The sequence below is a fragment of the Typopeltis vanoorti genome, chromosome 5, assembly GCF_054136105.1.
Source record: "Typopeltis vanoorti isolate ZY-2024b chromosome 5, IOZ_Tvanoo_1.0, whole genome shotgun sequence".
Lineage (NCBI taxonomy): Eukaryota > Metazoa > Arthropoda > Arachnida > Uropygi > Thelyphonidae > Typopeltis > Typopeltis vanoorti.
The window spans coordinates 14,080,462-14,104,706 of NC_143553.1; the positions used below are offsets into that span (position 1 = coordinate 14,080,462).

Genomic DNA, 24,245 nt, shown 5'->3' on the forward strand with positions numbered 1-24,245 from the left:
TTATTCTTCGTCTTCCAGGAAGTACAGCACCTATTGAGAGAATATTTTCTGTTATGACCAGTACCAGTGTGTGATCAAATGAGAAATCTAAATTAAATATTGAGACAATGAGGGCTATGTTAGTTATAAGACAAAATTGTGTCATGGGGTGTGAAAAGTTTTATAAGGTGTTGAACAACCAAAATTTGCTGCGTAAGATCATTTCATCGGAGAAATATTCATGTTACGATCATGGTGAAATACAGTTCCTCTCTACATCTTCATAAATTTTTGTATGGATTCTGTCACTGAAGAATAATGGTAAGCTCAATATGTTTTTTTTTGTAATAAAACTTTTTCATTAAAACAAAATATTACATAACCCCTGTCCTGTTATCGATTGGAAAAATGTAGAAATAAGGCATCAAAAGACATCTTACATGTGAGGCAGATCAAAGACTGGAGGAAGATATTAAGGAGGGATGTGGATATAAGAAACAGATGGGGAATATACTTTGAACAGCATTTGAATGAAGAAAACGCGAGGACTCACAAAGAAGATGATAGCCTTATGGGGGGGGGGGTGCAGAACATCAGTAGAGTGGAAGTGAAGGAGGCCATAAAGAGGATGAAGAATGGAAAATTGGTGGACCATGACAGGATCCCATTAGAGGCATGGAAGGCTCTGGAGGAAGAGGGAATTGACCTACTGTGGGACCTGTATATAAAAGTTTGCCAAAAGGAAAATATATCCGAGGAGTTGAGGGAAAGTACTCGTCTCCATCTACAAGGGTAAAGGGGATGCACAAGACTGTAAGAATTACAGAGGAATAAAGTTGATGTCCCACGCAATGAAAATCCAAGTAAGACAGAGTATATGTCTTGCAAAGTGGATGGCAGCTAGGAGACAGATCTGGAGCTGGAAGGAAATATCATCAGGAAGGTTAGGGACTTTAGATACTTAGGTTCAACAGTGAAAGAGGATGGAGAGGCTAAGAAGGATATAGGATGCAGGATACAAGTGGGATGGAAAAACTGGAGAGAGAGATGGCCGGAGTGCTACGCAATAAGAGGGTGCTGATCAATCTAAAAGGCAAAATCTACAGGACAGTAGTGAGACCGGCTATGACATATGCTATGGAAACTGTGGCCCTGAGGAAAAATAACATCAGCAGGATGGAGGTAGCAGAGATGAGAATGCTTAGGTGGATGTGTGGTGTTACCAGAAAGGATCATCTGAGAAATGACTACGTAAGTGGAATGGTAAAAGTTATGAACTTAGGAGCGAAGATACAGGAGGCAAGGTTGAGATGGTTTGGTCATGTGATGAGGAGGGAAGGACGAGTATGTGAGAAGGTCATGCCAGATGGATGTGCACAGGAGGAAGAAACACAGGCGACCAAAGAAGAGATGGAGGGAGCTGGTGAACGAGAACTTCAGGATGAAGAACATGGATATAGTTACAGCCCAGAATAGGAGGATGCAGAGGAGACTCACTAAAAAAACAGTGACCCTACTTAAGTGGGACAAGCTACAGAAGAAGAAGAATGTCCCATTTTTGTCTCAAGGAAAGATAGTCAGCCTATGCCTAATTAATTTATCTAAACATTTCACAAATCACTGCTCTTCGCATGCCCTGCTTATAACAACCTCCTATGAAATATTCTATTCTGTTTGTCCCAGCTTCATACTAAATAGCTTCACTTACTGCTATTTTCTGAATCTACTCTTAAAGGGCACAATTCCTCTGCTATCATTAACACCCCTCTTCTCCTCCTCCTCTGTTTCATCGTCCTATCCTTTTAGAAAATTCTATAGCCCTCCATTTCTAATCTGATAGTGTCATAAATGAAACCCAAGTTTCTTTTATGACAACTGTCTTTGTGTACCAAATCAACCAGTGCTATGAACTCAATCCCTTATTCCTGGTGCCTTTTACAATTGTATACAAACATAAGAATTCTCCACTCATTGAGGCCATCCACCAGCACCATCACTCTGTACTCTGGCTTCTGTAGTACACTACTCTTTGATCTGACCATCTTCAATTCCCTGAACCTAACTGAGTTTCATTCATATTATTCTCATCTCCACCTTTTTCACTGCATCACCCTGCCCTGCCATAATCACTCCTTCACTTTTGCATTCATCATCTTCCTGTTTTTCCACAACCTGTTTTTTTTTATCTTTCTCTCTCTCAGACCCTTAGCCATGCTAATTTCAGTTGGTCCCTATATACTGTTAGAAAATTGCAGCTGTAAATATCCAAATCCATTCAAATGCAGTCCATCAGTTTTAAACCATTCCAACTTCAATTTAAATTGACTTCATAATTCACAAATTGAATACCCTTTGCCCGACAAAACTCACCTATCTTGTCATTCAGTATTATTTCATATTTATTTCATTATTATCACATCTGTACAAACTGCTGATCACTTTTTCAGTGATGCTATTATCCTTCATTTCTTGCAACAACTTCTTCAAATCTCTTTCCACATTCCAAATATCTAAATAATCCAAACCCATTCAAATGCAGTCCGTCAGTTTTAAACCATTCCAACTTCAATTTAAATTGACTTCATAATTCACAAATTGAATACCCTTCACCCGACAAAACTCACCTATCTTGTCTTCAGTATTATTTCATATTTATTTCATTATTATCGCATCTGTACAACCTGCTGATCACTTTTCATTATTAGCGCATCTGTACAACCTGCTGATCACTTTTTCAATGATGCTATTATCCTTCATTTCTTGCAACAACTTCTTCAAATCTCTTTCCACATTCCTTGTCTCACCATAAGTTGTTTATACCCACCACTACTACTAATTCTGATGTCTGTTCCTTCCTCCTTCCTTACTCCCATGTATAGCATCAGATATTTGTTTCAGTGTACCTCCCCCCCCCCCCCCAGAAAATATGTCATATGTGCAACCAATTATATAATTGGTTTAATCCTTTATCCAAGTATAAGCAAACAAAGTTTGCACCTGAAGTATTTTCAGGACAGGGGCAACTCGTGGTAAAGGTGGTATAACTTCTAATCACTTGCCTTAGTATCTCCCCTAATGCAAAGCACATCTCCTTGCAGACATGTATAATACTATGCATTAAGGGAAAGGGGCTACTACCCAGACCGGTTTTGACCTTTATTGAGGTCTCATCAATGGGAGCCAGACCCAGAGGTGGTGATACTAAGGTGGAAGTAATGGAGAAGTCATATTCATCTATACCAGTTGCCAAAAGGTATCACACCTTATTATTAAAATTCTCTGGATTAGAGATAAGTTGATGGAAGTTTTTTCAATTGGCTATGCTACCAATTATATATTTGGTTTAATCCTTTATCCAAGTGTAAGCAAACAAACTTTGCACCTAGAGTATTTTCAGGACCGGGACAACTCGTGGTAAAGGTGGTATACATTCTCATCACTTGCCTTAGTATCTCCCATAATGCAAAGCACATCTCCTTTCAGACATGTCATATGTGCCTTATTATTCACTATACCTCTAATGATTAAATCTCCATACAAAGCCAATCTATCATCCTTTGATACTTGCTTCTTCCTGTTGACATGCTTTAATTAACATCAGTGAATCACTTCTTTACACATTATTATTATTATTATTATTATTATTAAACAAGACCTCATGGAGTCAAAGACTCATCTGGAAGGTCCTTTTATCACACACACACATCTCATCATACCGTGCCTTAAACACACTCAAACTCCTTGCAGACACTACACTCCCAGGCAAGGCATTCCAATCATTCACAACTCTGCATGAAAAAAACCTGCCTCTCACTCCCCTACTCACACCCTCTTTATACAGTTTCCAGGGATGACCTCTGGTTCTCCCCTGATCTCCCACTATTCTCTGTAGAACTTCTCCACCATTGATCCTATAACAACCCCTTACCAACTTGTAGGTCTCTATCATATCTCCCCTCTTCCTTCTCTCCACAAGACTCTGCAAACTACATCTTCTCAATCTTTCCTCATACTCAACATTCCAGAGGTCAGAAACTACCTTAGTCAGTTGCATTTGGACCCTTTCCAACATCTCTTCATCCTTCTGAAATCCCGGTGACCAAATCTGGGCACAATAGTCCATGTGTGGCCTAATCAAAGCCTTATACAATGGAACAAGAATCTTCCTACTTCTACACGTCAGTGTCCTCCGCATCATTTCCAGAAGTCTCTGTGTTGTCTTCACAATTTTGGCGATGTGTCCCCTAAATTTTAGATCCTTATCCACTATCACCCCCAGATCTCTTATTTCCTCTACTTCTAACAATATATTCTCACCAAGCATAAATTCTTCATCCCATCTTTGTTTTCCAAATTTTAAAACCTTACATTTTGCAATATTGAACTCACATCCCCATTTGCTTGCCCAATCACTCAATTTATTCAAGTCTTCTTGCAAGGCCACAACATCTTCACTACTCTTTATGGTTCGTCCCAACTTTGCATCATCTGCAAACAACTGAATATCTCCATCCAAATCTTCGCCAATATCATTAATATACAAGTTAAATAGTAATGGCCCTAAAACAGACCCCTGAGGCACTCCACTAGTGACTTTCCTTTTCCTGGATATCGCACCCCCATACACAACTTGTTGATACCTATCAGATAGCCACTCTCCAATCCAATGCACTAACCTAATATCCAAACCCATCTGCTCTAGTTTGACTGTCAACTTATCATGAGGTACTCTATCAAAAGCTTTTGCGAAATCCAAGTATATTACTGTGTATCCTTCTCCTCTGTCCAAGGAAGCAGTCACATTTATTGTAATAAGTAAGTACATTACTAAAACATGACCTCCCTTTAGCAAATCCATGCTGTCCATCAAAGATTATACCATTGTTGTCAACCCAACTCTGGATCCTAGTTCTCACAAGCTTCTCCAACAACTTTGCAGATGTTTGTTTGCGGATGATGCGAAGCTGGGAAGGATTATTAGTAATAGTGCAGATGTGGTAGCCCTGCAAGAGGATTTAAATAAGCTAGATAGATGGGCAAATGAATGGGGATATCGGTTTAGTGCAACAAAATGTAAGGTCTTGAGGTTTGGGATACATCGATGGGATGCTGCATACTCTATGGGAGGAGTTATACTGGAGGAAGTAGGGGAGACAAGAGATCTGGGGTTGATGATTGATAGAAACCTGAAGTTTAGGGGACATATTGCAAAGGTGGTGAAGGTAACACAGAGGATTGCTGCTATTATGAGAAGGACACTGACCTGCAGAGATAAGAGGGTTATCATTCCGTTGTATAAGTCTCTGATCAGACCACACTTGGACTATTGTTCTCAGATTTGGTCCCCAGGATTTGAAGGGGATAAATTAACTGTGGAAAGGATACAAAGACGGATAAAACAAAGATGGTTTCAGGACTGTACAAGGATAGTTATGAGGATCGGCTGAGAGAATGTGGACTGCAGAGTTTGGTGGATAGAAGAAGGAGAGGTGATATGATTGAGACTTTTAAACTGTTGAGAGGTGGTTACAGGGTTGACACTGGGGAGTTCTTTCGCTTGGTTGATCAGCGGGAAGGAGTGATGACAAGAGGCCATCCCTGGAAGTTACGAAAGGAAACTGTGAGCAAGAGGGTAAGGAGTGGTTTCTTTGTGTGGAGGGTGGTTGAGCCGTGGAATGCATTGCCTGATGGAGTGGTGGGAGCGAGAACGGTCAGTGAGTTTAAAGAGTGGTATGATAAACTTTGTGTTTCTCAGGGGGGGACCTCCCCTCGATGAGTCTTGACAGACTTTATGTCTTAGAAAGGACCTCCCTCGATGAGTCTTTTGACTCCTTGGAGGCCTGAATAATAATAATAATAATAATAATAACTTAACCACAACACTTGACACAGAGATAGGCCTATAGTTTGATGCTTGAGTTCGATCACCTCCTTTATGAAGTGGCACAATCTTGCCCTACTCCCACTCTTTAGAAACTTGACCAAGTGCAAGACTCGTATTAAAAAAATATGTTAAGGCAGGTGTCAACTCTCTGGCACATTCCTTCAGAATACGCGGTGATATATTATCAAGTTCCACATTTATATTTAGTTTTTTATATCAGCCTTATTTATATCTAGTTTACTCAACTACCCAAACACCTCTTGCTCACTTACAATCAGTTCCATGCTATACCCACAAGCTGTCTCCTTAGCTCTTCATAATCCCCCCCCCCCCTTGTAGTACTTGTCTTTTGTAAGACAAATTTGTCACTTACTTCCTTCAACATAGCACCCTGTAGGTCAGATGCTTCACCACGTAAGGAAATACATTCTATAATTTTGTCTTGAATACCATTTGGCAAAAAGTACCACACAAAGATTGGAAAAAGTTTGATATCTGTTTTGTTTGATGCATCTAAACTGACTGTAACGCTTTTTTTTTAGTCAAATCCTCTATTACTTTATTCGGTATTTATAGTGATAAAACATTGGTAATTATTGCTTTTGATTTGGTATGTGCTGAAGAAAATTTAATGAAGTTTATTATATTTGAATTCTTTCTGGAGATTGTCATTAAAACTGCAGTTTCACTCTTTGGCATTGCAATAATAGACTTAAAGCCTTAATAAATAAGACTTAAAACTTTAAAAATTATAAAACACCAGCATTGAATAACAAAGCCACCAGTTAGCATACAGGAAAAACAAAAACTAATGCTACAGCAGAACAGATGCCACATCTGAGATGTGCAAGGTGGTGCCAACATATATTTTTTATTTTCTCTGAATAAATCACTGCAGATATCGATATTTAATATCAAACAATGTGACTCCATGGTTATACAAATTACTGGAATCTATGATATTGATATACAATTATAGGTTATGAATAATAATTTATGATTAACCAATATTAAAGTACATTTATAGTTTTTATTTTAAACGGGCCAAAATTGATATTTTTATTAAAATGACAGGATGGTTTGGTGATGAAAAAAAAAAACAGTACTCTTCCGTTCAAAACGGTGCATATGGTCAGCCTAGTTAGGCAAGTAAAAGAAAGGTAACTCTAATGACAGACTTTAAATTAAAAAAAAATGAGGTTTGGAAGCAGAGATAGTGTTTGGAAACAAGGAAAACAAGTTGACTTTTTGAGGGATAAATGTCTTAAGCAACATGTGATAGAAGTAACACAAACTTTTTGGATGTTATATTTGGTGATATCCTCAAAGAGTGCTGTTGAGAACAATGTATCAACATGGTCAGTTGTTGCGAATGATCATGAGATACTTTTGAAGGTGCTCAAACAGGAAAAGGTCACTCTTAAGAAGGTATATATTTGGAACTACAAAGAGGGCGGGGAGAACGATGAGAAGTTCCGTAATCAACTAGCATCAATACATCAGGTTAATGAGATATTCAGAAAAGATGTTGACAGTGTATGGGAAATGATAAGGCAGCATGTGACACACAAAATGCATACCGAGAATTAAGCAATTAAATAGAATAGGAGTGAGAATAAATGAACAGTGAAATGAAATCAAGTAAGCATTATAGGAAAAGAAGTTGTTATGAAAGGAGAAGGGTGATACAAGACAGTTGTAGAGAATGGATGCATGAAGAATATAAAATGCATGCCAGAAAAGTGACATGCATGGTTAAAAATGAAAAAGCAGAATATGAGATGTCACTGGCCAGTCAATTCGAAGAGAATTTTTCTGGTATATAGGAGGAATTATTATGGAAGAGTAACACTAGTGGATGATGCTGTTCCATAATAATTCTTCCATGTTCATTTGTTATGTTCCATGGTAGTGGAGTTATTTAATGAGCAATTTATCGGTGTATACCATGCAAGTGTAAACGATGTTGTGAAACATGCAGAAAGGAAACAAACATTAGAAGAATTAGAGGTTGAAACAATCAGAGGTGCCTGACATATGGAAAACCCTAATAAGGTCGCTAAGCTTGCCAGAATTTAATTTTGATGCAAACTACAGTGCGTGCACACACAACAATAACTATTGAAACACATGCTCCATGCATATGACGTCATGCGTCTTTTTAATTTATGTTATATTTTATACTTTTGTTCTATGTACTAGCGACTTTGAGTTGTCTTTACCGTTTTGTATGCCCTGAAGAAGCCAAACAGCCCAGTTGGTGAAACTTGTTGGCATAATTTATCATTAAATTCATTGGTCCATAAAAACCCAATGTAATCTTATTCTAAAATTAAGTTAGGCCAAAAAAATATACTCACAATATTCACAATCAGAGGTGCATCAAATATTGATCCATTCCCACAACCATGTTACCAATAAGGTGGGAATGGATGATATATCACCATGTATTTTATTTTTATTTTTAAGGAATGTGCAATAGTGCTATCTGTTCCCTTGATTTAGTTATTTAATGAAAGTGGGGAAAGTCCCTGAAAAGAAAGCAAAATAGTATGCTATTCCACAAGCATGGTTCTAGGACAGCAGTTTCCAGTTATAGACCAATCTGTACGTCTACAGCAGTCGTAAACATATTGGAGAAACTGGTTAGGAATAGACACAGAACTGGAATGAAAGAAACAGGATTCCCTATGATGGTCAGCATGGGATTGTGTACAGCTGGTATTGTTTAAGCAATCCAATATCCTTATATTCTACGATAAGGTGATGAATGTGTCAAATAAGGGATATTCCTATTCAGTGATATTAGAGTTTACAAAGGTATTTGATAGACTGCCATGACAAATTGGTGTATAAGCTGCAGAGGATGCAATTGGATAAAAGATTGTTTACATGGAATGAAGACTGGCTTTCTATATGATACCAGCAAGTTGTATATGATGAAGGAGTGTCTCAGAAAAGGAAGATGACCAGCAATGTGTTTCAGAGTTCTGCTAGGTTAGTTCAAGATTAGGTAGAATTATCAGAAGTATTGATGATGCTTTGTTAAAGATACCAAGCAATTTTATAAGCTTGGTTTTAATCCTTTTTCCCCAAGTAAACAAACAGACAAGTAAGTTAAGTTTGTGCCTTAACATAGTTCAGGTCTGAGGCAACTCGTGGTAAAGGTGGAGTAAGCTCTGATCACTTTCCTTAGTATTTCCCCTAATGCAAAGCACATCCCCTTGCGGAGATGTATGATGCTATGCATTAAAGGCAAGGGCTACTATCCAGACTGGTTTCGACCTTTATTGAGGTCTCATCAGTGGGAGCCAGACCCAAAAATGCCAAGGTTGAAGTAATGCAGAGCTTATAAATTTTACCTAAACAACAAGTTGTCACAAGGTGCTTTGACCTTATTAAATAAAAATCTCAGGATGAGAGAAAGATGTAGAAAGTTTTTTACTTTGGGTATACTATGTTAAAGATACCAAGCAATTTTATAAGCTTGGTTTTAATCTTTTTTCCCCAAGTAAGCAAACAGACAAGTAAGTCAAATTTGCACCTAAAAAACTTTCTACATTGATTATGCTTATTCTCTTCAGGAAGATTTGAATAGACTTTTAGTTTGGACAAATGAATGGGGCTGTAGTTTAATAAAATATTACTATTATAATAAAAGGGGATGCTTAAGGGTCAAAACTGTATAACTGAGAGGAGACCTCCACATAGCCTTTAAAGGAATGCAGAGAACCGACCAGGGCTTCTGACCTAATGTCCAATCCTCACCTTCTCGTGGCACACCCTGTTGGGTATCTACATGGATACTGAATGAACGAGGATGGGCTGGCAATTTGTGATTTAGCCGACCAAATTGTATTCTTATTGGCTTAAACCAAAAAAAAAAAAATTACAAATTACATATTATAATAAAATATAAATAAAAAATATTAATAAATGAATGGTGCCACACTTTAGGATACAGAGATATAAGGTTACAAACTGTATTAGCAGAGCTGTTCTTCAGGTGGTAATTGATATTCTGCATCTTAGGGGGATGGCAGACAAATACTAGAAGAATTAGAGGTTGAAACAATCAGTGAACTAAAGTTCCAAGGGCATATTGCACGTTGTATTCTTGCTATGATATGAAGTACATTGACATGTAAAGAAAAGAAGGTGGCAGTGTCTCTGCATCAGGCATTGGTTAGACTACACTTGGACCATTGTGCTCAACTTTGTTCACCTAGTTTTCATTGTGATACAGAAACAACAGAGAAGATTCAAAGACAAATGACCAGTGATAACAGGGCTCTGGAATTGGTTATATAGAGCATTCAAAGGAATGGAGATTGCAGATTTTGAAGATATAGACCTTTAAGTTAGTTAAAGGATTTTATCAGATTAATACAGAAAGGATTATAAAAAGAGAAGAGGATAAGATGGGAGGAATGAGAGGCCATTCCTGGAAGTTTTGTAAATATGTGGTGAAGAAGAAAGGTATCAGGAACAAATTTTTACATGAAGAGTGGCATGCCTTGCTAGAATGTGTTGCAAATTTTTCAGTGGTAGCTCACACTATAAAAAGATTTCTCTGTATATCTATAGTACATTCATAACATGACAGGATTAAGGATTTTTTTCTGCTTTTTTTAAATTCATTTTATATATTGTTGTTATTTTTTATTTATTTTGCATAGTCCAGAAATCCTGCTTTAGCAATCAAATATGGAACTTTTTCAAGCCACTTCAGGCCTCCAATAAGCAAGGCAAAAGTCTTACACTGGGTAAAATGAAATTCATCTCCCACCTAAAGTGAATGCAGGGTATGTGAATCATTTGAAGGTTCAATACAACAGACATACTGCTAGTTAAGTGGGCCTTCCCAAATAAGTCTAGTGACTCCATGGAACCATTCTGGGTACTGACCCTCCAATAATTCATGGCCATATAATGTCCAAAAACAAGGTGGTATGCTGGTAATTATGGGATACTGACACAACTGTTGTGAACTCATTTGTTTTATATAAGCAGCCTATTGTGAAGTTACCTCATCCTGGGATAAAGAATTAAAACAAGGACATAATGTGTCTTCTATTATAATTACTCATCCACTTATAAATATCACATATATTCCATCTTGAAGGAAACCTTCCCTTAATTGAACACTCCAAATAAGTACCCCATGATCACTCTCATTGACTGCAGTATTGATACTTTATTGACATATTGCTAAGTATCACTCAGAAGTTTTAGAAATTCACTCTACTTGTTTTTATACATCATCTCAAAAAATCCACATTCCTATAATTAACATCTCTCATTATTATCCCCTTCCTGTTGCATGCCCAAGCAATTTATTTTAACATTTCATGCATGGAATCACCCTCCACATTCCTTGTCCCATAGCAACATCCTATTATAATATATATATTATTATTCAAAATTAAGTGGATATTGAATACCACATTATTTCTTAGCCAAATAAGAAACTCAAAGATATTATTATTCAAAATTAAGTGGATAATGAATACCACATTATTTCTTAGCTGAATAAGAAACTCAAAGATAGGAAATCTAATCTCAGAGTTTCATGCTGAACATAGAAACTATATAAAGTTCTACAAGTCCAAGCATAAGCTAACACCTGGTAGTGCAATGCCAGGACAACTCGTAGTAAAGGTGGAGCAAGCTCAGATTACTGTCCTTAATATTTTCCCATAATGTAAAGCACAGCTCCTAGGAGATGTATTACTGTTCTACATTATGAGAGAAGGTCCCTAGATGCAATACTAAGGTTTCAATAGGCAGAGCTTATTTCTTTACTGTACGAGTTGCCAAAAGGTGCACAAATACAATTACTGAAATAAGAGCCAATAAGCTTCATCTACCTACTCACTGATGAGAACTCAAAAAAGGTCGAAACCAGTCTGGGTAGTGACCTTCTCTCCTAGGAGCTGTGTTTTACATTATGGGAAAATATTAAGGACAGTGATCAGAACTTGCTCCACCTTTACTACGAGTTGCCCTGGCATTGCACTACCAGGTGTTGGCTTACGCTTGGACTCACCGAACTTTATATATATAGTTTCTATATTTGGCATGAAACTCTTAGATTAGATGTCCTATCTTTGAGTTTCTTATTCGGCTAAGAAATAATGTGGTATTCAATATCCACTTAATTTTGAATAATTTTACTTTGCAGAAGTGAAGCCTGTTGGCTCTTATTTCAGTAAATATATTATTATATTTATTTCGGTCTCATACCAAATATTCTAAAAAGCAAGATGAAAGTGAGGCATAGTGAGATTGTTATTATCATAAATACAAAAAAAAAAGAACTGTGTTTTGTTAGCATTGAAGTGGATAAGTATATCAATATCCCACTGGAGAATAACAAAAAGAACAGTAAAGTGCAACTTTCAAGTCTTAGGTAAATATTATTCTTACCTTAGAGGTAATGTCAAAGAATCTCTCTGCAAATATTGAATGATAGAACTGTAATCCAATTACAGCAGCTGGCGCCTTTTTTTTACCTGTTCCAAGAAAAACTGCATGACTTCCTGTTACAAGTGAGTTCTTTTTAGTACCTAATAAAATAAATGAAAATGGATTCTTTTTAGCACTTATATATAAATAGGAGTTCATCAGTATAATGTTTTTTATGTGGTGTGTAACAATAAAAATATTAAGCAGGTATTAAGGTATTAAGCCATTTTATTTTTTATAATGTATCTTTTTGTTCCATGTTAAACTTCTTTAAAAAAGTTTCTTAAGGTAGAGTTATGACTGTCCATTTTAACATTCTTCTTCTTTTAGTGCCATCTCCTATTGGAGGTCGGCGACCACCTTGGCAAATTTTGAGCGATCCTCAGCCAAAATTTACCAAGGCAAATTTTCGCATGAGCATGTGACTGTGAGCATCGGACACATGTGCAGTGGACAGGCATGAGCTCTAAGGGACTAAACAGTCCCTCAGAGCTCATGCCAGGCTACTATCTGCCAGCCAAGATTTTTTTCGTCTTCCTTGTCCTCTTCTTTCATTTATCTTTCCCTTTATAAGCAATTGAAGTATTTTATATTTTTCATTATGAAGCAGGTGACCAAGATATGCAGTTTTCCTTCCTTTTATAGTATCTAAAAGTTCACGTGATTCCCCATTTGTTCCAGTACTTCCTGATTGCCCTTTTTCTCTGTATTATTATTATTATTATTATTTTACACCTCCAGGGAGTCCACAGACTCATTGAGGGAGGGCACATGCTCTACAGCTCTCTCCACCACTCAATCCACCAACTACAACTAACCGCAACTACACCAACACCATCTACCACCAACCACCACCACCACCACTGGTTTTTCCACAGACAATCACAAACAACCATGCCCACAGCGAGATTCAAACCCGCAGCCTTTTGGTTGGAGAGCAGATATGCTAACCACTCGGCCAACAAGGCTGGCAACATATCGAAATTATGCTTAATTTCATATCGTATGCTTAATCTCTTTATTCATCCATTTCACACATACCTTATTTAACCTTCTCACCCTTGGAATACATTTAGACATTGCATTTACTAGATAGTTTTTGAAAATCCAGCAAGTTGCATTGATCTCTTTTCCAGCTAACTCCTCATTCCATGCTACACCTGCACGCTGTATCCTGAGCGCTTCATAATCATCCCCCTTTAGTTCCATATATACCCTTTTCTCACAGAGGTCCTCACACTGCTGGCAACCACCCAGGTAATCACCTCATGGTCACTCTCACCAATTGGTGGGTGATTTGACACTTCATTTATAATTACATCCTCTGATGAGTTGATCAAATCCTAGACACTCAATCCTCGTGTGCCCTCTGTTACATACTGTCTGAGGTAGTTATCCCTCAAAAACTCAAGAACCTCATTTTCTTTACTTCCAGTTGCTATCTCATCATTCCAGTCTATATTGCCATAATTAAAATTGCCCATAACGATCACTCTTTTCTGAATTTCTTGGTAATTTGATTATACATATCATAGTCACTACCATCCACATTACCTGGTCTATAACAACATCCAACCAAGTATTTCATTCCAATCACCTCTATCTCACACCATACTTCCTCAAAACCACTGGCACTATTTCCCTCTTGCATTTCTACTTTGTATGAACATAAATTTTTCTCCATTATCAATATTAAAAGTTGAATTACAGGTCTCAAGTAAACAGTTCTGCAAGGCAGAGTAGACTGCACTATTGGAATTAATTATCATGTATATGGATAGCTAATGGTGCCTTTCACACATTTCCTGCACAGTCTTTATGTTGAAGCAAATGAACCAGTTCTATCACTTTGATGGAAAGAGTGGTCTCTTAACTATACCCTAAAAATAAAGTTTCTTCAAGAGCACGTTACATGAACTAATATCATTTCTGTGCTTCCCAAAAAAGAGAAACAATATTTCCTTTATTATTATTATTATTATTATTATTATTCAGGATTCCATGGAGTCAAAAGACTCATCGTGGGAGGTCCTTCCTAAGAACATAAAGTCTATCAAGACACATCGAGGGGAGGCCTCCCCCCCTCTAAGAAACACAAAGTCTATCATACCACTCCTTAAACTCAATGATCGTTCTCGCTCTCACCACTCCATCAGGCAATGCATTCCACGGTTCAACCACCCTCCATGCAAAGAAATCACTCCTCACCCTCTTGTTCACAGTTTCCTTTCCTAACTTCCAGGGATGGCCTCTTGTCATCACTCCTTCCCACTGTTCAACCAAGCGAAAGAACTCCCCAGTGTCAACCCTGTAACCACCTCTCAACAGTTTAAAAGTCTCAATCATATCACCTCTCCTTCTTCTATCCACCAAACTCTGCAGTCCACATTCCCTCAGCCAATCCTCATAACTATCATTGTACAGTCCTGACACCATGTTTGTTATCTATCTTTGTACTCTTTCCACAGTTAATTTATCTCCTTCAAATCCTGGGGACCAAATCTGAGAACAATAGTTCAAGTGTGGTCTGATCAGAGACTCATACTACGGAATGATAACGGTTTTATCTCTGCAGGTCAGTGTTCTTCTCATAATTGCAGCAATCCTGTGTGTTACCTTCACCACCTTTGCAATATGTCGCGTAAACTTCAGGTTTCTATCAATCATCAACCCCAGATCTCTTGTCTTCCCTACTTTCTCCAGTATAACTCCTCCCATAGAGTATGCAGCATCCCATCGATGTATCCCAAACCTCAAGACCTTACATTTTGTTGCACTAAACCGATATCCCCATTCATTTGCTCATCTATCTAGCTTATTGAAATCCTCTTGCAGGGCTACCACATCTGCACTATTACTAATAATCCTTCCCAGCTTCGCATCATCTGCAAACAACTGAATATCCCTTTGCAATCCACTGGCAATGTCATTGATATAAAGGTTAAACAATATAGGTCCTAGTACTGAGCCCTGTGGGACCCCACTTGTAACCCTCTGCCTCCTTGAAACTGCTCCACCATACACAACTCTCTGATACTTATCAGACAGCCAATCCTGAATCCAGTTGACCAATCTGACATCCAGACAGACCCATGTGCTGCAACTTAAATATCAGCTTATCATGTGGCACCAAGTCAAATTGCCTTTGCTAAGTCTAAGAAAAGTGCAGCATATCCTTTCCCTCATCTAATGTTCTTGTAACTTTATATTATAACAGGCTAGCATATTGCTAAAACAAGAGCACTCTTTCACAAATCCATGTTGACTCTTACAGATAACATTACCCTCGTCTACCCAATGCTGTATACGGTCCCTCACTACTTTCTCCAAGATCTTAATAACTACTGATGACACATAGACTGGCCTATAATTAGACACTTCCAGTCTGTTACCACCCTTATGCAATGGCACTATCTTACCTTCCTTCCATTTCCTGGGCACCTTTGCCGAAGCCAGACTTTCATTGAAAAGCCAGGTTAAAGGCACTGTCAGTTCCCTAGCACATTCTCTCAAAACTCGTGGTGAAATACCATCCAGTCCCAAAGCTTTACTGACATCCCGAGTACTCAGTATCTGAAACACACGCTCTCCTCCTATATCTCTAATCCTCGAACCAGCCCTATCCCTCTAGCATTAAAACTGACTCCTCTAGAATGAAATACTCCAATAAAGTGTTCATTGAACAATTCCACTATGTCCTCTGCATCAGTCACTCTATTCCCATTTTTATCCTACAATATCATTCTTCCACTTTAATTCATCTTGCTAAGAATCCAACAAAACAGAACATCAAAATTAAGAGCCATTTTGCACACCAGTTGTAAAACCACACATCACTCTGTTATCCATTTTAAAGTCTATTCAAATCTTCCTATAGAGAATTAACATCTGTACTAATTTTGCATCATCGGCAAGCATTTGAAGATCCCCTGTCAATCCACATTAAATATCATAAACAAATAATTATAGATATTATTTCTGGACACCTTTTCATGTTACTCCTCTAAATTAATATTAATTTTTATGTCTATTTTGCCTATTTTTCTTTAGGAGTACCCCGTTATGATGTGATTTGTGTTTTATTCAATTTTTAGGACATTACTGATGTTTTAAAGACATAGCTGCATGAAGAATGTAAGAAAGAAATAATTTTGGACATACTTTTGAAGGATGTTCCTGGTTTGCTTTCTTTAACAGCATTTGCTCTGAAAGAAGACAACCAGGAACATCCTACAAAGTATGTCTAAATTTATTCCTTCCTTACATTCTTCATGTATCTACGTCTTTTAAAACATCAGTAATGCCCTACAAATTGAGTAAAAAGCCAATGACATCATAAAAGGGGTACTCCTAAAAAAAACAGGCAATATAGCCATAAAAATTAATATTAACAAATAAGGTAAACAGTGGGGGGGGGAAGAACAGAACCCTGAGGCACACCACTGGTCACTTTCCTTTTCTGAGACACAGATCCATCATACACAACTTGTTGGTATCATTCAGAGAGCCAATCTTTGATCCATCTAACCAATATGCTGTCTATTCCTATCCCTCTGCAGCTTGTACACCACTTTATCATGTGGTAATTTAAGAAATACTTTTGCAAAGCCCAAGAATATCATTGTACATGATTTGCCTTTATCCAACATATTCGTGACCTTATCATAAAACATACGCGAATTGCTAAAAGAAGACCTGCTCTTCACAAACCCAAGCTGATTATCATAGAGAATCTTATGTCAATCAACCCAATCCTGTATTCTATTTCTAACCAATTTTTCCAACACTTTGATCACAACTGCAGATGTATAGACTAGTTTTATATTTGGAAACTTCTGTTCTCAAACCATGCTTGTGGATAGATATTATTTTGTCTTCTCTCCACTCCTTAGAAACCTTCCCCACTGCACTTTGATATGCCCCTGATTCCTTCACCTTTAATTCTCTTAATTCTTACCTCTCTTCTACATGTTGCACAGCATCATTCATGCCATTATGATATACACTGATGAAGTGTTTGTTAAATAATTCCACTATATCATTTGCTACGGTTACTCTGCTATCATAACTATCCACCAGTATCAAATTGCCATAATTATTTTTCCTCCTTTTGACCTGACTGGCCAATCTCCTCTCATATTCTACTTTTGCTTTTTTAACTATGCTTGTCACTTTTCTGGCCTGCGCTTTATATTCTCTATGATCTGTTCACTACAAACTGTCTTGTACTTCCTCCATAACAATTTCTTTTGTAACACTGCTTGCTTGATTTCACCATTCAAACATCCATCTCACTCCTACTCTAATTATTCGCTTAACTCTTATACATTCCTTGTGTTAGATACCGCCTTATCATTCCCCATGCACTGTCAACATCTTTTCTACACAAAACTGGTAATTCATTTATGGAATTAACAACGCATATAAAGTATATTAATTAAAGATAACTTTAATGAATCACTTCTATATTTCGGCAATGTCACATTGCCATCTTCAGAAACATAAAGATATGGTATGTGCACTAAGGAACTAACAAAGCAAATGAGGAAGAAAGTAAGAAACTAATTTTGTTCCTAAAGTCCTAATGGTGCCCTCTGGAGGGCTAATTTGGTAGTCTTGGCAGTTGGACTGAAGTTCTCATAATGAAAGTCTCCCAAATTTGAGGCAGTTTCATGCACCCAAATTTGTTGAGGTTAGGAACGTTTTTTAGAGCTGCTGAAGATTCTTTGAATAATCTTTCGTATTTAAACTTGCTGCGATGGATTATTTTTGTTTTCTTCCAACGAATTTTATGGTAGGTATCTAAGGCATGGTCTGCCAGCCCAGAGCGGCTGTACTGGTGAAACCGGATGTAGTCTTGGTGTTCTGAAATCCTGATATTTGTTGTTCTGCCTGTTTGGCCAAAGTAGGACAATTTGCAGCTGCAAGGGACCTGGTATACAACAGGTAGGTCTAGGGGAAGTGGTTGGTCTTTGGTAGAGCGGATAAGGGATGCCAACTTTTTATATGGTCTGTAACAGGAAGTAAGGTCATATTTTTTGAGGATATTAGTTATTTTTTCAGAGGTGCCCTGGATGTAGGGGATAGTGATAGACTTGGTGTAGTCTTTATTGTGGAGGGGGGGAGGGGGGTTGTGGTTTACAGGCAAAATTAATCTGCTCAGATGACAAGGCCCTGACTATGGAACTAAACCACATCCTCAACACTTTCTTAGCCAATGGCTATAACCCCAAAAAAATCCAAAAAATACTAAAACCTGTAAACCACAAAACCCCTCCCCCCCTCCACAATAAAGACTACACCAAGTCTATCACTATCCCCTACATCCAGGGCACCTCTGAAAAAATAACTAATATCCTCAAAAAATATGACCTTACTTCCTGTTAAAGACCATATAAAAAGTTGGCATCCCTTATCTGCTCTACCAAAGACCAACCACTTCCCCTAGACCTACCTGTTGTATACCAGGTCCCTTGCAGCTGCAAATTGTCCTACTTTGGCCAAACAGGCAGAACAACAAATATCAGGATTTCAGAACACCAAGACTACATCTGGTTTCACCAGTACAGCCGCTCTGGGCTGGCAGACCATGCCTTAGATACCCACCATAAAATTCGTTGGAAGAAAACAAAAATAATCCATCGCAGCAAGTTTAAATACGAAAGATTATTCAAAGAATCTTCAGCAGCTCTAAAAAACGTTCCTAACCTCAACAAATTTGGGTGCATGAAACTGCCCCAAATTTGGGAGACTTTCATTATGAGAACTTCAGCCCAACTGCCAAGACTACCAAATTAGCCTGCAAGAGGGCACCATTAGGACTTTAGGAACAAAATTAGTTTCTTACTTTCTTCCTCATTTGCTTTGTTAGTTCCTTAGTGCACATACCATATCTTTATGTTCCTGAAGATGGCAATGTGACATTGCCGAAATATAGAAGTGATTCATTAAAGTTATCTTTAATTAATATACTTTATATGCGTTGTTAATTCCGTAAATTAATTACCAGTTATGTCTAACCAACGTATAAGTCTTACTACTAGAATCTTTTCTACACAATTCATCAACTCAATGTATGGATGCTAGTTGACTACGGAGTTTCTCATAATCAATCACCTTATATTTCCACATATAGACCTTCTTGATAACAACTTTTTCCTGTTTGACTACCTTCCAAACCTCATGATCACTTTCACCAACAGGTGGCAGTGTTGAGACCGCACTGAAAACCATATCCTGTGAGGATATCACAAATCTAACACCGATAAACCTTGTGTTGCTTCCATCACAACTTTAAAATATGTTCTTTAGATATTTATTTAATATCTTAAATTACAAACATCACTGGGTTGCAGAAACTCAACAAACTCACTCTCCTTATTACTAACTCTTCTTTCCAATCCTATTCCTATAATTAAAATCTCCCATTAGGATCATCTTCCTTTGACTTGCCCAACTAATTTGTCTAAACATTTCACAATCAATACTCTCCGCAATCCCCTGGCCTACAACAGTATCCTATTAGGTATACTATTCTATTGATCTCAACTTCACACCAAACAGCTTCAAAATCTTCACACATACTACTATTTTCCACTTTGACTCTCTTCATCCACCTATCCTTCTGGAAAATACTTTCAAGTCCTGACAGTATATCATCCTCAGTCAACCAAATTTGACTTATGCAAATTATCTCTGGGTATACTGATTCAATCAATGGTTACAAACTCAGCCTGTTTATTTCTGATACTCCATACATTAGTATACAAGCATAAAAATTCTCTTTATAAAAGTAAAAGAATCAATAAAATATGTTAACTTTAAACAATTAATTAATTACAATTTATGAAACACATGAATTGAGTAATTTGTTCTGACAACTGAGGTATACTGAATGACAAACTCAAATAAATTTGCAATATCAGAAGGAAAATCATTATGAAGTAATTCAATTGTATGAGTCAGTGAGATGTTTGTAAAGAGTGTGACCATATCAAAATTTACTAGATGATCTGTAGGATGTAAGGATATTTCTGAAATTTTATTCTTAAAATCTATTGATTTTTTTATGAAAGAAGCAGATGTTCCTGCACACACAAAGAGAAGATCAGATAGGTATCTTGAGTGGTTATAAGTCAGACATCCTAAGACATCCTATGTAGTTCACTATAGGTCTTAATAGAACATTTTCTTTATATAATGTAGGACATTTTATAACAGAAGCAAGAAAGAGAAGGAAGGATTCCAGAAGAAATGTACCAGTATTTCTGATCATTGATGCAACAAATTAAAGGCCAATGAACAAAATGTCACCATTCTTTGTTCTAAACCATTTTGAATAAAAAATGGTAACATTTTCCTTATTGGCATTTCACTCGTTGCATTGATGATCAGAAACACTCGTACATTTATTCTGGAATGATTTTCTTTCTTACTTTTGTTATAAAACAATGTATCAACAGTATCAGTACTTGGTTGAGATCTTTAGTGCCCCTGAAATATTTGAGGAAGAAGAATTTATGCTCAGGGTGCTTAAGGGTCTAAGCTGTATAACTGAGAGGAGACCTCCACATAGCCTTTAAAGGAATGCAGAGAACCGACCAGGGCTTCTGACCTAATGTCCAATCCTCACCTTCTCGTGGTGCACCCTGTTGGGTATCTACTTGGATACTGAACGAACGAGGATGGGCTGCCAATTTGGGATTTAGCCGACCAAATTGTATTCTTATTGGTTAAACCAAACTGAAAAATGATGGTATGACATGACAAAATTTCATGCCGGCTGGGGCGTTGCCCGGTTAAACAAGGGCCCCGTTGTTTTCGCCAGGGAACCAGGGCGAACAGCGAAAAGTCAGCTACTGGAACAAATCTGAAAACAAACCCCAACTCAACATCACCAGAGTTAAAGATCAGTACTATCAACGTAAGAAACCTGAATGGCAAAGAAATGGAGCCAGCTGAGGAATTAGATAAGTACCAGATCGACATAATAGGGGTGACTGAAACAAAAAAGACCAAAACTGGTGAGATCTTTCTGAGCAATAAATACAAAATGTTATATTCAGGCAATGACAATCAAGGAAAAGAAGGAGTAGCCATAGTATTCAACACAAAATACGAGGCTAATCTTCTTGAATGGCAGTCAGTCTCAAGTAGAGTAATGTGGGCAAATATGAGAATGGGGAACTGGACAATGAGACTTATTTGTGCCTATGGTCCCACAGAAGGTTCTACTAAGGTAGAAGTTGAGGAATTTTTGAGGCTTTAGAAAAAGCAACTGACACAATGAAAAAGGAAAAGTTGGTCCTTGTTGGGGATCTAAACAGCAGAGTAGGAAATAATTGTGAGACATACAAAAATATTTTGGCAAAATTTGGAGAAAAGAGCAAAGCTAATAATAATGGCAAATATCTGTTGGATTTCTGCTCAGGACATGGACTGGTTATTACTAACACCATGTTCCAACATAAAAATGTGCACAAATTCACATGGAGAGAAGAGGCAAGAAATAAGAAAAGTCTCATTCACTATGTTATTGTTCATAATGATGTTTTCTCCCTGGTGCAGGACACCAGAGTGTACAGAGGATTTGAAATTGGAAGTGATCACTATTTAGTCTTGAGCAGGATAAAATTGAATTTCATATTGAAAAGAATGACATGTAAGAAAGTTTTAAAATGAATAAAAGTTGAGCAGCTCTCAGATGTGAACTGTAGACTAAAATACACAAAGATTATTGAAGAAAAAATGAAAGAGTTTGAGAACACGAATTAAACCTTGGAGATTCAGTGGCAAACTCTGAAGAAAACATTGATTGATTCTGCCAGAGAGGCATGTGGCGAGGTTGTCTGCAAGGATAAAAAAAATCAGAACTCCCTGGTGGACACAGGAAGTTAAAGAGGCAGTGAAGGAAAAGAAGAAAGCATATCAAAAGTTCCTGTCAAATAAGTCAGCTTGTGCTCTTAGAGAATACAGAGACAAATGCAAGAATGCTAAACACTGTGTAAAACTAGCTAAACAAAAGTCATGGGAGGACTTTGGCAAATTTATATAGAAAATAAATATCAAGAAGGTGGTAAAATATTCTTGAGGTTGTTGAAGAAGCTTAGGAATGGATGAAAGAGTGCTGTAAAAGGAGTTAGAAATGATAAAGGTGACATGAAAACGGAAGAAAAAGATATCATTGAAGTATGGAGTAATTACTTTGAAAAACTGCTAAATGAAACAAGCAGTGATGACAGCACTGTGGTAAAAAACACTGACCAGGCATGCAGTCGGAAATCCATATCCATACTTGAAGTAGAAAAAGCCATCAAAGGCTTGAAATGTGGAAAGGCAGCAAGAGTAGATGATATTCGACCAGAAATGCTGAAATATGGTGGTATAAGAGTCTTACAGTGGCTGCACTGCATAGTTCAGAAAGCTTGGACAGAGAGACGAATTCCCGATGATTGGAGTAGAGCTCTCATAGTACCCATATATAAAAAGGGAAATAAAATTGAATGTGAGAATTACAGAGGTATTTCCCTACTGAGTGTTCCTGGCAAGATCTATGCAAGTATACTTGAGAAACGGTTGAGAAGAATTGTGGAAGAAAAGCTTGGTGAAGAACAAGCTGGATTCAGGCCAAATAGAGGCTGTCAGGATCAGATCTTCACTTTACGACAAATAGTTGAGAAAGCATGGGAATATAACAGAGATCTGTATTTAAGTTTTGTCGATTTGGAAAAGGCATATGACAAGGTGCCAAGAGAGAAGCTATTCAATACGCTACAGTTATATGGTGTCAATGGGGCATTATATCAAGCAATACTTAGTCTTTATTTGAGTTGTGAGTCAGCAGTTAGAATTGAAGGAAGTACAGGAAGATGGTTTAATGTTAAATCTGGTGTGAGACAAGGATGTACATTATCCCCTCTGTTATTCATTATCTATATGGATCACATTATGAAGGAAAGTGGTATTAAACATGATATCAAAATCGGAGATGTTAATATCAGCTCTTTGCTTTATGCGGATGATATTATACTTCTAAATAAATCCGCTACAAGTCTGCAGGATTCTCTGACTAAATTGAGTAGATGTTGTAATAGATAATATGGTATGAAAGTCAGCAATAAAAAGACAAAGACAATGAAAATAGGCAGAATCATTGAAAATGTCAACTGTATTGTGAATGGAGAACCTGTGGAACAAGTAAAACATTTCAGCTATTTAGGCACGATTTTTACTGAAGATGGTAAATTAAATATAGAAATGGACAACAGAATCAGCAATGCTGGTACGGTAGGAAGTCAATTGAATAAATTCATATGGAATAAGAGAGAAATTAGTCAGAACACTAAATTAGCTGTATACAAGACAGTGTTCAAACCAGTTTTAACTTATGGATCTGAGAGCTGGGTCAGAAGTAAAACACTTGACCAAAGACTAGAGACCGCAGATATGAGAGTCCTGAGAAAGATTATAGGCGTGAACAGATGGCATCAATGGCAGTATCATATTAAAAATGAGGATATTAGGAAAGAACTTGACATTGTCAACATCGAGGAATGCGTTAGCAGAGCTAATCTCAGGTGGTATGGTCACTTAAACAGAATGGGCGAAGAAAGATTAGCAAAACAAGTGTTCTCTGCCAGGTTGGCAGCAAAACGACCCAGAGGAAGACCAAGATATAGGTGGATTGATACGGTACAAAGTGCCTTAGATGATAGAAATATAAGATCTGATAATGTTGGAGTCTTGACAAGTAATAGACTGATTTGGAGGAAAATTGTAGATAGGAAGTTAGTAATGATGTCATTTTTTTCATTTGTACTATCATATCCTGTACACCCCTTGAGGGTACATAGCAGGAATTTGATGATGATGATGATGATTCTCTAGTCACTGTAGCCATTGGAAAGGAAGGTGT

The 24,245-nt window shown here is 37.4% G+C and overlaps 1 protein-coding gene across 4 annotated transcripts in view; it reads right to left on the reverse strand.

Moving 5' to 3' along the window:
* The window catches only part of LOC150106232 (voltage-dependent calcium channel subunit alpha-2/delta-3-like), a 2,133,114-nt gene that overhangs the window by 630,849 nt on the left and 1,478,020 nt on the right, over nucleotides 1–24,245 (reverse strand). For all 4 annotated transcript variants that reach the window (XM_090393048.1, XM_090393049.1, XM_090393047.1 and 1 more), the window contains one exon: nucleotides 12,293–12,432. In XM_090393048.1, the coding sequence (XP_090249174.1) occupies nucleotides 12,293–12,432 (140 nt within the window). The remainder of the gene's footprint in view (nucleotides 1–12,292; nucleotides 12,433–24,245) is intronic.